At 36.6% G+C, this 18759-nt stretch overlaps 1 protein-coding gene across 5 annotated transcripts in view; it reads right to left on the bottom strand.

Annotated features, from left to right (window-relative positions):
* ALKBH8 (alkB homolog 8, tRNA methyltransferase) overlaps nucleotides 1-18759 on the bottom strand; it is a 75008-nt gene that overhangs the window by 34194 nt on the left and 22055 nt on the right. For all 5 annotated transcript variants that reach the window (XM_017948928.3, XM_003910638.5, XM_009187199.3 and 2 more), the window contains one exon: nucleotides 5472-5578. In XM_017948928.3, coding sequence (XP_017804417.3) covers nucleotides 5472-5578 — 107 coding nt within the window. The remainder of the gene's footprint in view (nucleotides 1-5471; nucleotides 5579-18759) is intronic.

Here is an 18759-nt window from a genome sequence, read left to right as displayed (position 1 = left end):
TGAGATAGATTCAGGTTCATTTTATTTCCACACGGATATTCAGTTGTTCCAGCACCATCTGATGAAAAATTTCCTTTCCACATTTAATTACATTGGTATCTTTGGCAAAAATCAACTGACCTTGTATACGTGGAGTTATCTCTGGACTATACTCTGTCACCCTGATCTGTCTGTCTATCTGTACAACAATACTATTTTGACTATATAGCCGTATAGTAAGTCTTAAAAATCAAGCAGAATAAATCCCCTAACATTGTTTCAAGATTGTTTTGACAATCACATTTCCTTATAAATTTTAGAATCAGTTTGTCAATTTTGACAAAAAAAAAAAAAAGCCTTCTGGAGTTTTGATTGGAATTACACTGTCTCCATAGATTTGGGGGACAACTGATGTATTAACCATATTAAGTTTCCTAGGGATAGCAATAATTTTCCTAGAATTTTCAGTCTATGTGTGTTACATATCTTTTAAAAACTTATTCCTAAGACTCAGATCTTCTTGATTTACTCTAGGCAAGGTTATCTCTCTATGGAAATAGGCTTCATATTCACAGAGAATGTGCTAATCCTGAAGGATCTCAGCAAAATATATAAAATTGTAATTGTTTACTTAAGTTGTAGATACCTCTTTACTATAATAACAGCCAGGTGATCTGGAAAGAGAAATGTCGACCTAAAATGGATTTGATCCTAAAATGAAAAATATAATGTATTCCAATTCTCAACTTTCATTTTGTCATTGCTATATTTCACCCTATCTGTTGTAAGAAACAGAATTCTCAGGCTAATTGCTTTTTAAACAACACCCCAATAAATTAATTCTGAGTACTGGAAAGGAAACATTTATGAGTCTTGATGCTATTTTAAATAGCATTTTTATTTCATCTTCTAAAAATTAATTTCTAAATATTGACCTTGTATGACACTAAATTCATTTATTAGTTCTGGAACTTGTTTTGTAGATTCTCTAGGATTTTCTACATCCACAATAACGTAATCTACAAATAAAGAATTTTACTCCTTCCTTTCAAATATTTATGATTTTTAGTTCTTTTTCTTGACTTCTCATACTGGCTAAGATATCCAATATAACATTAAATAGAAGAAGTATGAGCGGACATCCCTGACTTGTTCAATAAAATACCATTAAGTATGATATCAGCTGTTGGTTTTTCATAAATACTCTTTATTGCACTGAAGAAGTTCCCTTCTTGTCCTAGTTTGCTGGGTTTTTATCATGAATGGGTACTAAATTTTGTCAAATATACTTTTTGCATCAATCAAGATGATTATGCCTTTTCTCCTTTATTCCTTTAATGTGATGAATTACATTGATTTTTGAAATGCTAAACCAACTGTGAAATACTGGTATAAACTCCGCTAGGTTATATTTTCTTTTTATATATATATTGCAAGATTTGACTTTCTAATGTTCTGTTATGGATTTTCTCACCTCTGTTATGAGAGATGTGGGTTTGTAATTTTCTTTTATTTAATGTCTTTCCTATGTTTTGATGTCAAGGGTAATTAATGCCAGCCTCATAAAACAAGGTAGGAGAATGGCTCTTTTTAAAAATCTTGTGCTAAAGGCAACTTTTTAGAGGAAAAAAAAAGAAAGCAATCATTGCCCAAATTTGTATTACTTTTGTTTTAATAGCTACAAATGATTAAAACTACGGTATTGAACAAAGTCAACATATTTTAGAGGAATAAGTATCTTGAAGCTCTTGTTAGCAAACTAATCCTCTTTTGAAGAGTTAAGTCATTCTCTGTTATGGCTCTTTTAAATCAATTACTTCACTTGCCTAAAGTGTAACTTCAGGCAAAGGCCAAGGAGTTCCTAACTGCTTTTCCAACAATCTCAAATGTTTAAGAACAGGTAATGCATGTGTTAAAGTAATGATTTATGTAAACATTGCTAAACATCTTTTTCCCCCTGCACTCAAATTATAATCAAATTGGGACAATATTCACTAAGAATATAAAAAGAGTTTTATAGATTTAAATAATAGTTCAATATAATATTAGAGACATCTCAAGGTAGTAGGAAACAATACAGACTTCAAAAGTTAAGATAAGGAATACATTATTTCAAGTTTATGTAGTCAGGAAAGCTTGATAAATTATGAAGGAAGTAAAAGAGCTATATGTTAACAGATACAGGGCTGGCAAAGGTGTGAAGGTTAGAAGGCACAGTGTAAGTTCAGAGAAAAGGGAGCAAGCAAATTTAGCCATAACGTCATTGGTAAGAGCACAGATTCTGAAACCAGACTGCCAGGCTTCTGATCTTGGCTCTGAGACTTACTGCTTTGTGACTTTGTTACTTAACTTAGTAACTTTGTGACAAGTTACTTAACTTGTTTATGCTCCAATTTCCTTCAAAAATAAGGACAAAACCATGGAACAAACTTCCCACTATGATTGTGTAAATTAAATGAGTTGATATATGTAAAGTTTTTAGAACAATTCCTGGCACAAGGAAAATGCTCCAGAAATAAGTTAAAAGGAGCATTCACATAACCTCATGAAATAATGCTTCCTGGGGCCAGTCAGATGGCATAAATAAATGCAACAGGTGAACCTGTTTAGAAATATATTGTTTATCATTAAACATATAGGATTAATCTTCATTTCAAAAAAGCAGTGTTCTGTGCCATTTTTCTTGAAACATACATTCTCATTCAGGCTAGCTTTCCATTTTTTTTTGAGACTGAGTCTCGCTCTGTCACCCAGGCTGCAGTGCAGTGATGCGATCTTGGCTGGCTCACTGCAACCTCCGCCTCCTGGCTTCAAGTGATTCTCCTGCCTCAGCCTCCCGAGTAGCTGCGACTACAGGCATACGCCACTATGCCTGGCTAATTTTTGTATTTTAGTAGAGATGGGGTTTCACCATATTGGCCAGGCTGGTCTCGAACTCCTGACGTTGTGATCCGCCCACCTTGGCCTCCCAAAGTGCTAGGATTACAGGTGTGAGCCACCGCACCCAGCCCTGTCTCCTACTTTTAATACAGACATAAGTTCAAGAAATATTCAATTTTCATTGAATAAGATAAAAACAGTAGTACAAGCACAGTGTTAAATGACAACTGATGCTCAGTCTTAGATCACGGAGTAAGAGAAAGGGGTAGGAACTGTAGGGAACTAGAGAAGTAGGCTCCCACCTAAAGAATGCTAGTGATACATAGTTTCAGGTACTGCTGCCCAGCAATACTAAGGTTCAGTGTTGTCAGATCCTCTCAATTTTCAAGAGAGGCTGAAAAGTCAAATTTTTATGTGAAAACTCCTAATTTTTATATGTAGAAAACTGAAAAAAAATAAACTGCCACCATGTGGACAACTATTGCATCAGCTAAACAGAAAATACCTGACTAGTAAGTGTACCCCTGTGCTACCGGTCTTCCACCTTTGATTTAAGGTGTGACGGCTAGAATAGTAAATTTGAACTTGAACAAATTAAAGTTAGAGTGAGGTATCTGGAATTAAAATTACAGGGCAGTGTTAACTTTTTTCAATCCATGTCCCTCTACAATGCTTTCTAGTGCTTTTGTTTTTCAGCATAGAAATCAAAAAGTTTTATCAAGTTTTATCAAGTCAATACACTTACCATGTGGTAAGTGTATTAAATACGCTTTTCCAATCTATTCTCCTTTCCACCCAAAGATTCTGATAACATGTCAATGGTTGGTATATCATTTACCTCTCTCTCTCTTTCTTGCCTCTGGTCTCCTTGCCTCCCTCCCTCCCTCTCTCCCCCATTTCCCCATCTGTCTCTCTTCCTAACACACACACACACACACACACACACACACACACACACAGTGACATTACAGGCAATGTGTATCAATGGCAGCCTCAAAAATAATACTGAGGTTTTTTTCCCTAAAAATACTGTAGAGAATTCTGATTCCAGAGCAAAGATTAAAAATAAATATTACCTATAATCTAACTTTCCAGAGACAACTCTATTAACATTTAATAGCATAACATGCTTTCAGTAAGACAATAATGTGATCAAATGTTGTTTCAGGAAAATTAACCTGTAGTATCACCAGAACAGATTAAAATATTTTCACAATATATACATGAAAAGTAATTTTCTAATTTTGTATTTGCTGTCGTTATAATATTACTCTTAAGAAGTTTAAACATTAGTGATAGCAAAAATGCTTGAACCCAGAAAAGAAAAATGTCATCATTCTCAGAATTCTAAGAAGACCTGAAATTAACGGATCATATCATCATTTTTTTTTTTCATTTTAAGTGCAAATATTTTAATGGCCATGAAAAAAAAATCACATAAATTTAAGCCCCAGTGCACAAAATCAGGTCATCATTTTTTAATGGCTCACATTTAGGACAGGTTACAAATTCATTTACATGTTCATTTCCTTGAATTTTTATAAAAATATGTCAGCTAAAAGCTCCAAAGCAGAACAGAATTAATAAGTACAGAACTCAGCAGTATTTTAAGGGACAATATATGTAAATTTCAGCAGTGTAATGGTCTCTCCTCAAAAGGCTAAAGATGTATCCCTAACAGAAGCACATACTCATTTCTTTAGATTTTGATTAAATCAAACAAACTCAAATTGCAGGGCATTCTACAACACAATTGGCCTCCTTAAAAGAGTCAACGTCATTAAGAACAAAGAAAAGTTGAGAAACTGTTTCAAATAAAAGACTAAACAGAATTAACAAGATTTAAACATAACGTGGGATCACAGACTGAATCCTGGATCAGAAAGAATGCTTAAAGCACTATAACGTACACCTAGCAATATTTGAATATGGATTGTATAAGAGTACAATAAGAGTATTTTATCAATGTTGAATTTCCTGAATTTGAGCACTGCACTGTGGTTTTATAGAACAGAGGTTGGCCAACTTTTTCTGTAAAGGGCCAGAGAGTGAATATTTTAGGCACTAAGGGCCACATGTAGTCTCTGTCAAACATTCTTCATTGTTTTTTTGTTTTACAGCCTTTAAAAATGTAAAAACCATTCACAGCTCAAGAGCTGTACAAAAACAGCCTGAGAGTTGAATGTGGCCCACTAGCCATAGCTTGCCAATCCCTGACATACGCAATGTCCTTGTTCTTAGGAAATACACAATGAAGCATGGAAGAGTAAGCCATAATGTCTATAACTTACTCTAAAATGATTCAGTAAAAATGATAATGATAACATATGTGAGAGAGAAATAAAAAATGTTCCAAATATTCAAAATTAGTAAATGCAGGTGAAAGGCGAAGGGAGTTCACTGTACTATGCTTGCAAGTTTGCTATAAATTAAAATTTTTTTCCAAGTGAAAAGGTAATGTTTAACAAAAACAAAACTAGACAGATGCCCCTAGGAGTTTTGAACCCAGAAGTCTCGATCTGCAGGCACAGGGCATGGTCCCTGTGGCTCAGACACAGAAGAATGATAAGTCTCATAAAGTAAAAAGAATCCTGTCATATTTCAATACATACCCATGGGTCCAAAGGTATCTAGATTCTCCTGTCATCACCAGCAAACTCCGACGAGGCAACATAACTGGCACTGCAGTACCATCTGGGTGCTTAAAATCCATGACAATCTTGAAGCAAAGATAAAAGCATAATGATCAATCCAAAATTTCATATACTCCAAGGATAAGAATGATTAATAGAGTTTGGCTATTTTTCTAGGCTAACAGAGATTAAAACATAATAAGGCTTGTAGAAAAGCATAGCACAGTGGTTCTCAAACTTTACTGTACATGAGAATCAACTGAATGACCAAAAAAAAAAAAAAAGGTATTTCATCCACAGAGATTCAGAATCAGCAGGTCTGGAGTAAGGCTCAGAAATCTACATATCTAATAATCACCCCAAGAAATTATGAAGCAGGTGGTCTCAGGATCACACCACGGAAAACAGCAGAGTAGAGGTCAAACACGGACTCTGGAGCTGAAACACTCATATTCTGGCTCTTCCATGTATTAGTCACGTGTCACAGGACAAGCCGTTTAACCCCACTCTGCTTCTCAACTCTTACAGTATTTTACATAAATTATACAGACAATTATAAAGATAATCACAATAACTGGCACACTGTATAATAAATACACAAAAAGTAGCTATTGTTTTTTACTATTCATAGAATAGTAATAATTAATAATCCAAGAAGAAATAACTATTAAATGCACACTCTTATATAATCCATTAGATTATATGAGATTTTGTGACTTTAAAGTAATGTAACATACTGGGATTAGAGGTTGATTAATAAAGAGACAAAAAAAAAAAAAGAAAAGGACATTTTCAGCAACTTTTCGTAAGTTATGCTCAAATATTATTCTGAATAGCAACCTATAAGGATAAAATATCCAAGAAAATGCTTGTGTCCTAGCAACCCATCAAAAACCAAAGACTTCAGTCTAAAAATAGCAGCAGCTGACAAATATGAATTTAAAAGGCTTACTACAGGGCTGAAAACTATTCTTTTAAGTGAACAAATCAATCCATTTGAAAAATAGATATGACAACCAACCGTAAGTGGGATGAAAATAATTTAGCATAGTACCTTCCTTAAAGGTAAACCTGCACAGTATCCGGTACAAAGTAAGCATTCCATAAATGTTAGCTACTATTACTACTAATAGTAATATTGGATCAAATGAGATAATACATATGAAAATTCTCTGTAAACTATTAAAAAGTATACAGAGCTAAAGTAGTTTTCTTCCTTTCTAACCTATCCTTCCAATCTAAGTATGGAAAATAAAGTGATGGAGTTTAATTTCCTAACAGTTATCTGTTCCAAATGTCTACATATAATTTCATATAGTCATACCCTGAAAGCATTCGAAACACCAGAGATTAATTCTGAAGTTTTAGAGATGAAATGTATTGATACTTGCAACTTTCTCAAAATGTATACATAAAAGATAGACCAATAAACAGACAGAAGGATGAGAAGATGGTTAGATTATTTGATAAAGCAAGTATATTAAAATGTTAATTGTAGAATCTAGGTGGTAGACATATAAGTATTTACTGTACAATTCTTCAACTTTTCTGTATGAAAATATTCATAATTGGCTAAGAGTGTTGGCTCACGCCTGTAATCCCAGCACTTTGAGAGGCCGAGGTGGGCAGATCACTTGAGGTCAGGAGTTTGAGACCAGCCTGGCCAACATGGAGAAATCCTGTCTCTACTAAAAATACAAAAAATTAGCCAGGCATAGTGGTGGGTAATCCTGCTACTCGGGAGGCTGAGGCAGGGGAATTGCTTGAACCTGGGAGGCGGAGGCTGCAGTGAGCTGAGTTCATGCCACTGCACTCCAGCCTGGGCAACAGAGTGAGACACTGCCTCACAAGAAAAAAAAAAAAAAAAAATTCATAATAAATTGTTGGGGGGAAATGGGAAAACCACAGTGGCCCCTTGTTAAATCAATTTATAAAGGTTTCAATTTTCTTAATAGAAGCCAAGGCCCACACCTAGGAAAGAATAATGAGCATATTTATTATTAGAGACAATTATCTGTGGCTTAAAGGAAATCCATGTCCAGATATCCAGATGAAAATCGTCATGATGGGAAAATATTCTAGAAGACTAGACTCTAATTCATTAAAGAAATATTTATTAATCATTGGGGGAGATATCAAAGGCTACAATAGTGAAGAGAGACAAGCTCTATGTCCACCTAGAAGTTACACTTTTTGGCCAATATTCAACATGTTTTACAAAGACACAATACATATGTATTTGTGAAATTCAAACTTATTCCCTCCTGTCAACAGAGTAATGATTTCCAAATAGGAAAATTTCAGCTTAAACAAGTCATTAGATCACAAGAGATATCGGAACATGATATTAATTAATTTTGAAACACTTGTCCTGGCATATACAAGCCAAGTTTCAAGGAGGAAAAATATACAACCAAATAAGCTAAATGTTTTTCTTTTTCTGTATCAAACTGACAATTCCTCATCTTTTTTTTTCTTCTCCAATAGGTTTTAGGGGAACAGGGGGTGTTTTGTTACATGGATCAGTTCTTTAGTGGTGATTTCTGAGATTTTAGTGCACCTGTCACCCGAGCAGTGCACATTGTACACAATGTGTAGTCTTTTATCCCTCACCCACCCCCGACCCTTTCCCCCAAGTCCCCAAAGTCCACTGTATCATTCTCATGCCTTTGCATCCTCATAGCTTAGTTCCCACTTACGAGTGAGAACATACGATGTTTGGTTTTCCATTTCTGAGTTATTTCACTTAGAATAATGGTCTCCAATTCCATCCAGGTTGCTGTGAATGTCATTATTTTGTTTCTTTTGATGGCCGAGTAGTATTCCATCGTCCATATATACCACATTTTATTTATCCACTCGTTGACTGATAGGTATTTGGGCTGGTTCTGTATTTTTGCAATTACAAATGGTGCTGCTATAAACATGTGCGTGCAATTATCTTTTTTGTATAATAACTTCCTTTCTTCTGGGTTAGATACCCAGGAGTAGGACTGCCGGATCAATTGGCAGATCTACTTTTAGTTCTTCAAAGAATCTCCACACTGTTTTTCATAGTGGTTGTACTAGTTTACATTCTGACCAACAGTGTAAAAGTGTTCCCTTTTTACCACATCCCTGCTAACATCTTTTTTTTTTTTTTAATGGCCATTCTCCCAGGAGTAAGGTGGCATTGCATTGTGGTTCTGATTTGCATTTCCCTGATAATTAGCGATGTTGAGCATTTTTTCACATGCTTGTTGGCCAGTTGTATATTTTCTTTTAAGAATTGTCTATTCATGTCCTTAACCCATTTCTTGATGGGATTGTTTGTTTTTTTCTTGCTGATTGAAGTTCTTAACTTTATCTTTGAACTTGTGTTAAATGAAGTCTGACGTAACAATGGAGCATGGGCTTGAGCAAGGAGATACATGCGATATGCTTGTCCACAGTTCCTTGAGGCCCATTTGGATAATACGTCCACAATGTCCCATGAACACATAAAGTGTGAGGGTTCACCGAGACTCAGAGTACACAGTAAGCACTTTATGTCTACCACTGAGTGAGTGGGTACACTGACAGCCTAGAGGGTCCGCCAGAACTTGATTCAAATGTAGAAAGAAGACAATGGTGTTCTAAGAAACACAAGCAATCAAGTGTTAATTAAATTTAGCCCAAAGTTGCCTCCTTGTAAGTGCAGCCTAAATGTTTCTTCACACATACTTCATACATAGAACTGTAATCTAACTGGATGTCTAAACAGACTGCTGCCTACTCTTTTACCAATCACTGAGTTTCACACAATAAAGGTGGCCATCTGTTCAAACCATGTCCAAATAAGGCAAACACCAAGCTGTAACTAATCCAGGTGTTTCTGTACCTCACTTCCGTTTTCTGTATGTCACTTTACTCTTTCTGTCCGTAAATTCTCTCCAACCACTCAGCAGCACTGGAGTCTCTCTGAATCTATTCTGGTTCAGGGTGCTGCCCGATTTATGAATCATTCATTGTGCAATTAACTTGATTAAATTTAACTTGTCTAAAGTTTTTCTTTTAACACAAGGAACCCCACCATCATATCCCTTCTTATTCATGTTACTTCCCTATGTTAGCCAACCGCTTAACTGTGAAAATGATAATGTAGAAGAACCCGTAATGGCAGGACAACCTGAAGGCTGAAAGAAAGAGCTCAGTGTAGTGGATCAATGCAACAAGCCAAAAATGAAAGTTGATCACTTATTGTGATATAATAGTATAAACAAAGGTTTAAAACCTGAGGAAGCACCAACTCCCCCCAGCCCCATTTTTCTCCACTGTACACTGCATGACTTGAGGGTGAGGTGGATCGTCGTGAATGTGGCGATTGTCTCACTGCTGAGGGGGCCCGAAATGAAAGGTTCTGGCAGTGTTATAAACTCAGCGGTCAGGGAAGGGTGAGGGGGAAGGACTAGGAATTGAAAAGTAGCTAGTACTAAGTCAGACTAAGGAAGGTGTCGTTGAGGTTTCCAACTCCTTCCTCCACAAAAAGGCCTTGGCAGAGGTGCCTGAAGAGGACCTCAGCCAAAGACCTCAGATAAAGAGATCGAGGAATGAAGGTGTCTGGGCTAGGAATGCAAATAGGCATAAGAGCATGACCAGCCAGGGAGGTTTGACCCCTTCATTACAACTTCACTTAGACTGTAATGCATTGGCTGTGCATCAAGTCTACTATGGGGAGGGCAGCTTCCCGCCATGAGGCCACCAGGTAAAGCCTTTGTCATTGCCTATGGTGAGGCCTGAAAAATCACATGGGGTTTCAGCCTGGAGCCAGACTCCTCAAAATTCATAATTCCATTTCTTTCCAGTCCTTCCTTACTCAGCAAACAGAAGATAGACAATGTTAGCAGAAGGTGCTCAAATCAAGAAGTGAAACAAAAATGGCTACTGTTGAGTTAGTTTTGTGCAGTGTTTCCACTATTCTGGTAAAAATGATCACAAATGAATGTACAAGTACAAAATACAAATTGTTTAAGTTTGGTGATTCCCAATAGCAAAGACATGGAATCAGTGTAAATGCCCATCAATGATAAACTAGAACAAGAAAATGTGGTACATATACACCAGCATGGAATACTATGCAGCCATAAAAAGGAATGAGATCATGTCCTTTGCAGGGACACAGATGGAGTTGGAAGCCATTATCTTCAGCAAACTAACACAGGAACAGAAAACCAAATACCACGTGTTCTCACTTATAAGCGGTACCTGAATGACCATAACACATGGACACATTGAGGGGAACATCACACACTGGAGCCTGTTGGAGGGGGGTGGTGGAGGAAGGGAGAGCATCAGGAAGAATAGTTAATTGATGCTGGGCTTAAAACCTATGTGATGGGATGATCTGTGCAGCAAAGCACCATGGCACATGTTTACCTATGTAACAAACCTGCGTATCCTGCACATGTACCCCGAACTTAAAATAAAAGTTGAAGACAAAAAAAAAAAAATTGGTGATTCCACACGAGTTAGATGTTCTTACATTTGCATTTAAAACTAGTAAAATGCATGCCATTGCATGAAGAAAAATAGTAAAATTCATGCCAATAAATCAAAATTTACATTTATTTACACTGATGGCACTAAATAGAAAACACAAACCACTTTGACGAGATGAGAAAGACCACAGAAGGAAAAGCTTTATACTTTAGTGCCTTTCTGGTCCATTTTCCTACGTTCCGAATAAGGAGTCGACATTTTCATTTGGAACTGGGCCCCACAATTTATATAGCCGGCCTTGGAAGGTCTGCATTTTTTAAATGTTGTCAATCTATTTTATGACTACAAAACACAAAAACACAATTTCCTCATATGCTTACAAAGCCCCCATCTTGAACAGATAAATATTCTCTCCTATTTTATTACAAATTTTCTGGCACATTTTAGCCTTTATATCTCTGAAACTTATTTTGGCATATAATTTGACAGTATAGTTTTTTTAAATTTAGATATAATTTTACTTATAAAATTAAATGTAGGCTTCCTATGAAAATTAAATTTTTCTTACCACATTCCATCATCAAAATAAAGTATTTTCAGTATCATCACATTTAAAGTATCTGTACTTTAACTAAATGCTTGTTAAAATACCACAAAATAAAAAGACTTTAAAAAACTGTTCAATCAATAAAGTTCCCCTGAAACTGCTGAATCATTCTGCCATGTGAAAATTGTGCTCCACAGGAGCTTTTCCAATTATTCTTTTTGTTTTTACCTATTTTCTCTATTTTCTGAGATGGCAGAGTCAATAAAGATCAAGTGCCCAGCAAGCTTACAGGGCATGACCGAGGATAATGTTCAGTCCTAAGCAAACAAAAACCTTAGACATTCTCATCTTATACAACTTTCACGCACCCAAAATACAACAGAACAAAAATGCCAGACACAGTTATCAATCTATCAACCAAGAAAAGTTAACATTCATAACAGAAAAGCACATGAAGGAATAAATAGATTTCCATGTTGCCAAAATAGGATAAAGAAGAATATATTGCTACTGAGAATACTTCTGAGAAAGAAGACAAATTTAATCCTGATCCTTAATGGTTAGAAAGAGGCCGAGATCATTAACCCTTTTAGAGAAATCCCAAAAGAATATCTGGACAAGCGACAATATGATGTGAAAAACGATATGTGATTCATAGAGAATGATAAAAGCTAAGAGGGTAGAACTTACTATATTTAACTAGAGAAAATATTTCATAGCTGAAAGTCCACCTGTTTCCCATAGCCTACCAAACACAAATATTTTATAGTTGTGCTAACAATTTCGTTTGACCCAAATGAAATAAGAGTTTGCTTTTTATTTTAAATAGCAAAGAGGAAATTCCACAAAAGGTGATATGCCCAGAAGTACACTTTGCTAAGAGTAACTGGAAGAAAAGCTTGCTGGTATTTCCAGGGCAGAGTAATTGACAGTAATTTTGCCCTGGAGACACCTTGGAGACTAATGGCTGATGCTAGTGACCTTTAAACCTTCTACCTATGCCATATGGCCTGCTCCTTTAGAACAGGTTAAAATGAAGGCCCACTGGCTGGGCGCAGTGGCTCACGACTGTAATCCCAGCACTTTGGGAGGCCAAGGCAGGCAGATTACTTGAGGTCAGGAGTCTGGCCAACACGGTGAAACCCCATCTCTACTAAAAATACAAAAAACAGCCAGGCGTGGTGGCAGGTGCTTGTAGTCCCAGCTGCTTAGGAGGCTGAGGCAAGAGAATCGCTTGAACCCAGGAAGTGAAAGTTGCAGTGAGCCAAGATTGCGCCATTGCACTCCAGCCTGGGCAACAGAGGGAGACTCTGCCTTAAAAAAAAAAAAATCAAGGCCCACCACAAACCTGTTTCCCTTCCCTGATTCCTACTGGTAAGGGATGTTTTTAAAAAACAACAACAACAAGCAAAAATGGAAAACAACGCCCACACACAGGAGACTTAAATCCATTGGCTAAATTTCTTGAAAGTTAGAATCCCCAAATTACAAAGTCTTATGAAACTCGAAGGAAAAGTGGCAATGTCACCAACACATCCTGTAACCAACATACAGGACTTCTCATTTGAAAGTGACTAAAAGAAAACAAGTTCTATTCCCTTGTCCTGCAGCCAGCAGCAATTTCATAAAGTACAAGCCTCAATAACCTGGTCATGCGAGGAGAAAAACTGCACAGGATGGTGCCCTATGGCATCAAAGAGTGGGCGCTGAAGTGTTACGGGCAGCAGCTAAATACCACTGTGGTCCAAAGGCACTTATTTCTCATTGCTACTGAGAGAAAATGAGAGGCAGAACATTGTTTGACGCTTCCGGCGTACAAACGTTCCTAGTTGATCAGGTACCATGCACACATTTAGGGTTTACATCTGGAAATGTGCCTGCAGTACTGCATATGTGAAATAGGCAAAATTAGATCCAGCAAAAATTTAAAAAGAAAACACCACAAAAAGATCTACTGTATAGCAAAAGTCAGCAAATTCCACCTTTCAAATACAACTCTGACCTCCAAAACTAGGTCTCAGCTGCTGAACAAATAGATTCTGCCCTCTCTTCCTCTTAACCCCCAAAAACAAATGGCTTTGAACTGTTTTGTCTAGCTAAGCTCAAGTGTAATGTAAAATAAAAATAAAAGGCATCTTTTTAGCTAATGATCTAGACACACCGTCAAATGGCACAATAGAGAACAAAATATATGTTGCATAACTGGAAAATAAGCTAAAAAAGAAAATACTAAATTGGAGACACTTTAACCATCATTGTATATTCAATATTATAAATGCTTATCTTAAATGCCTAACAACTAATAAGCTTATGTTGATGTGTTTACACTGAGACCACTTGCTTTGAGTTCTCACTTATCGCACCATGGCTTCATTTGTTTGCAGGAACCATGAAGTGAAATCCACCACCATTCAAAAATGGGTTCACAAACCACTTCAATAAAATTAAGTTTTACTTTATATATGAAAAAGTTATAGAGGTAATAAAATATTTTAGCTTAAAAATATTTTAAATTGTGTATTTGTTTACTTGTTAGAGTCTGTCTAGTACATGATATTCAACAAATAGTTTTGAATGAATGAATGAACTCACAAATAATGTATTTTTACAAATAGGGTGGTGTATATTTTATATTTAGACAGAAGACTTTCTAAATTCTATTTGTTTATTCTCTGGGCTTTCCTCCTTAAGCAAAATAAACCATCAGATTCACAAAGAACCAAAATGAGACAGCTAGAGTAACAAGAACAACAGTCACGGGTATATCTATTCCTGAGGCCCTAGATTGCTCCCCATGAGGAAAAGTTCACTTAATATGGCATCTGCCACAGTCTCTAGCATAGAATAGTTGGCTATTGGCAGTAATGATCATGGCAATGATAATGCTGATGGTCAAAGGAGTAGAAGTCATAGTAGCTACTATTCATATTACTAACTGCATATCAACTCCCGATGACAATCAAAATGCAAGTAATACATGTTGACTTCAACTTAAAACAGAAAGCACCAAAATTTTCTCCATGGTCAATTAAAAGTTACTAACAGGGATAATCTAAAACCCAAGTCCCCCAATTAGTCCAGTGTTTAATTCAGCCCTGGTACAAACATCCCAGGATCTGAAACCAATATACATAACCTTTAACTTCTTCAGTTTCTAGTATTGCAATGGAATATTTAATTGAATGATAATTAGAACTGCCAGTGGGGGCCTATATTCATTTCTATTTATCCTTTGTCTTAAAGAATAAACCTAAAGTCCCACTGCCCTTAGAGTTGATACTATACAGCTTTAGCATTTCAGCATTTTCTAACTCAATGGTATAAAATCCTAGCTATATAACACAATCACCTGTGAGCTTTCTATAAATATAGAAAGCCAGCCTTCATATCAGACATTCTGAATCAGAATAAGACACAGTACCTGCTCTGAAAAAAGACAGCCTAGTAGGGGAAACAGAAAAAAAAATCACAGGGACCTCAAATACTCAAATATCAGAAATAGGCTATAAAACAAAGATGCTTGCCATGTTTAAAGATATAAATGCTAAGCTTGAACATTTCAGCAGGGAACAGAAATGATAAAAAAGAGACCCTGTAGATATAAAGAAAAACCAAGCATTCTAAAACAGAAAAATGCCATAACTGAAATTAGGATATCAATGAATGAGCTTAACAGCACATCAACACAGCAAAATAAAGAACTAGTGACAGAAGAAACTATTTGGAATAAAGCATGGAGAGACAAAAGACAGAAAACACAGAAGACAGGATAAGTAAAATAAAAAATGTAGAAAAAAAGGTAAATGAAGAAAGAATGGGGCAAGGGCAAAATCTACAGAGGCAATGACTAAGCAGTTTCCAAAACTGATGGAAAAACTCAATCTACAGATTCAAGAAACCTGGTAATTCCCAAGCAGAATAAACAAGCCCATCAAAATAAGCAGAATAAGCAGGATCATAAAAATAAAACAAAAGGTAAAAGAAAAAAAATCTTAAAAGAATCCAGAGAAATAAACAACAGTCACCCTCAAATGTAACAAGAACAATAACATAAGCCACAAAAAAGTTAAATGAAATCTTTAGTGCATGAGGAAAACTTAGTGCATGAGGAAACTTGTGGGAATAATGGGTATGTTCATCATCTTGAGTGTGGTGAAGGCTTCATGAGCATTTATTAAGTATGTGCAGCCCTTGGTACATCAATTACATCTCCACAAAGCAATTTTTAACAGAAAACATGGGATGCAATAAAGCAGTACTTAAAAGCAAAATTTATAATCCTAGAAATACATGTCAAGAATATTTGACATCAGCCAGGTGCAGTGGCTCATGCCTGTAATCCCAACACCTTGGGAGGCCAAGGTAGGGCAGACTGCTTGAGCCCAGGAATTCAAGACCAGCTTGGGCAACATGGCGAAACCCCGTCTCTACAAAAAATACAAAAATTAGCTGCGCATGGTAGCTCGCGCCTGCAGTCCCTGCCACTAGGATGGCTAGGGTGGGAGGGTCGTTTGAGCCTGGGAGGTCGAGGCTGCAGTGAGCCATGAGTGCACCACTGCACTCCAGCCTGGGCAACAGAGCAAGACCCTGTCTCAAAAAAAAAAAAAAAAGGAATATTTGCCATGTTCTGAATGTTCTAATGACAGTGGGCTCATTAACCAGAGCAGGAAACCCAAAAAGGGCAAAGATTTTGTTCTGTATAGGAGAATGACAGTGGGTGGTGAATGGCTGAAAACAAAGATGATGAGCTTTGATTTAGACAAGTTAAAATCCCTTTTAGAATGTTGGATATAAGCCGAGGCAGGTGGGTCACAAGGTCAAGAGTTCAAGACCAGCCTGGCCAAGATGGTGAAACCCTGTCTGTACTAAAAATACAAAAATTAGCCAGGCGCGGTGGCGGGCACCTGTAATCCCAGCTGCTCAGAAGGCTGAGGCAGAGAATTGCTTGAACTCTGAGGCAGAGGTTGCAGTGAGCCAAGATCGTGCCACTGCACTCCAGCCTGGACAACAGAGTGAGACTGCAACTCAAAAAAAAAAAAAAAAAAAAAAGAATGTTAGATATTCAGGCCTAATATCTGAGGGGAAAAAAAATCAAGGTTGAAAGCATTTCTGCATCCCCTAGAATGCACAGGACAATGCTGGTCATACAAGTAAAAGTTCTTTTAACCAACATCCATTTAACCAACCAACATGCTCCATTCCTTCTATAATGCATACCCATGCCCGGAATATTTGTTGATGACAGACAACTCTCCAATATGTTCATGCACTTCTATTCTCACCAGTAGAGCTATACGCTTAACAAGTCAAATTGTGTATGTTCCCAAATCACTGTGCCGGTTACCCTTATCATTATAATTATTTAACTTAATTTAATATTACATAAATGAATGAAAATTAAGTGAGAAAAGACAGCATTTTTCCATAGAAGCCAAGTTGAATATTGTAGAATCACTCAATAAAGGCAAAAAATAAATATAATGTTCCAACAAATGTGAAAATTGGATTATAAAATATTGGAAATAAAAACCTCAAATGTAAAACCCCACACTCAGATGGTTTCACATCTTTAAATGTTTGCTTCACTTTAAAGAAATGAAACTGGAAGGACAAAGCACACTGTGGCCCCTCACAGAAGCAAAGACCTTGGCCCAACAACAAAATATTGATGAGTGAATTTATATGTGTTAAGTTAAAATGGCTGCAGTATGTATGTATCTTTTATTATTACTATTCCCTAATTTAAGTGCAGCCAACTGGTAGTTTCAACTATATTACCTAAGCAGGCTTCTACTGTAGTTTTCTGAACTCCATTGATGTTTCTAAATTTTATTCCAGTTCTACAATCTAGATGGAGTGATATAATGCTGTTTCTTGCTACAAAGTAAATGCACATCGTTCTAACTGAAAAGATGGAAGAATCGGTACTCCAAAGTCTCCAAATACAGCAGCACGTTCTATTTTATGATGTCATGCCGTGAAACAGACTTTGTTAGCAGCCTGTTGGCTGAAACAGGTATATTTCTTTGCCATTACCCTTATTGAAGGGGCTTGAATAAAGGAGTTCCTACTCCACAGAAAAAAGATAAAGAGTGCATGTTAAGAACTGTCAGCACTGAGTCTTATTTGCCCAGTTTATGCAAAAGAGAATGCTGACTTCCAAGAGATCCTGAAACATAAACACAAAAATAATTGAATCTTCAGAACATAAGTTCTGAAGGAAAGTGCTTAAAAGTGAAAAATAGAATTCAATGTATAAAAAATGACATGATCAAACAAGGCAGAGCATTTATTTATTTCTGGCCCACAAACCAGCAGATCTACTTGTCTACTCCAGAAGTTTTGAATGTTAGAGACCCGTAGGATAAAAGGGAAAATGAAGATTGGCCCAATGCCGCTTTAATTATACTATAACGCAACTAAAGAACCCATGTGAGAGTTACGCTCTTTTTCCACATCTACATCAAAATACATGTACAGCCATACAAAAGTCACCATGGCTATAGATACAAACCACACACACACACACAAACACAAAGATGGAGAAATATACACCCACCAGGATGGCAGATCACTCTTTTTAAAGCTAAGGGCACTACAGAGACAGAGTAAAAAATTCACAAATAAGCTATAAAGAATGAGAGAAAGGAGTGAGGCGCTACACGGCAGAGACAACCCATTTTTCAGAACTTCAGGAAATGTAAATATTCCAAGGACTCTCAGATAAGAATAAAGTGTGGGGCCTGGAATCAAGATAAAAACTAAAAGAAGAGATTGTTTGGCTTCTGAGGCTGTAAACATTGCTTATATAGGCAAATATTGAGGGCTGAATTTGAGGTTGGAGATGAAGCCAGTATGTCTGCGGTCCAGACAGTATTGTTGTTTTAAGTGGTATAAAGAAAATGTCTGGGTGTTTTTTCCAGTTTGTGCTAAAGATCAGAAAATAATGAAACATTTGTCCATTAAAACAAGAAACTCTTAGAACAGACGTACCCTGTGAGTCATTCTGATTGACCAGACTGAGAATACAAAACAAAAAACAATGACTAAAAAACCTATTCAGCTAGGTATTTCAAGATACTGCATAAATAATTTTTACTCAGTACCCTATCACAGGAGATCAGGCAGGACTCAATAGGTATTTGCTGAAAGCAAGAGCCTGGAAAGAGAGCAGGAAATATACTTGAAAGATGTGGCCCTCTATAGCAAACATTCAGCAGATGGGGTCTTTACTACCCAACTATCCGACTATCCCCATCCACC

This window comes from Papio anubis, chromosome 12 (assembly GCF_008728515.1).
Source record: "Papio anubis isolate 15944 chromosome 12, Panubis1.0, whole genome shotgun sequence".
Taxonomy (NCBI): Eukaryota; Metazoa; Chordata; class Mammalia; order Primates; family Cercopithecidae; genus Papio; species Papio anubis.
Note: the sequence above shows the minus strand (reverse complement) of the source record. Positions and strands in the feature narration are given on the sequence as shown.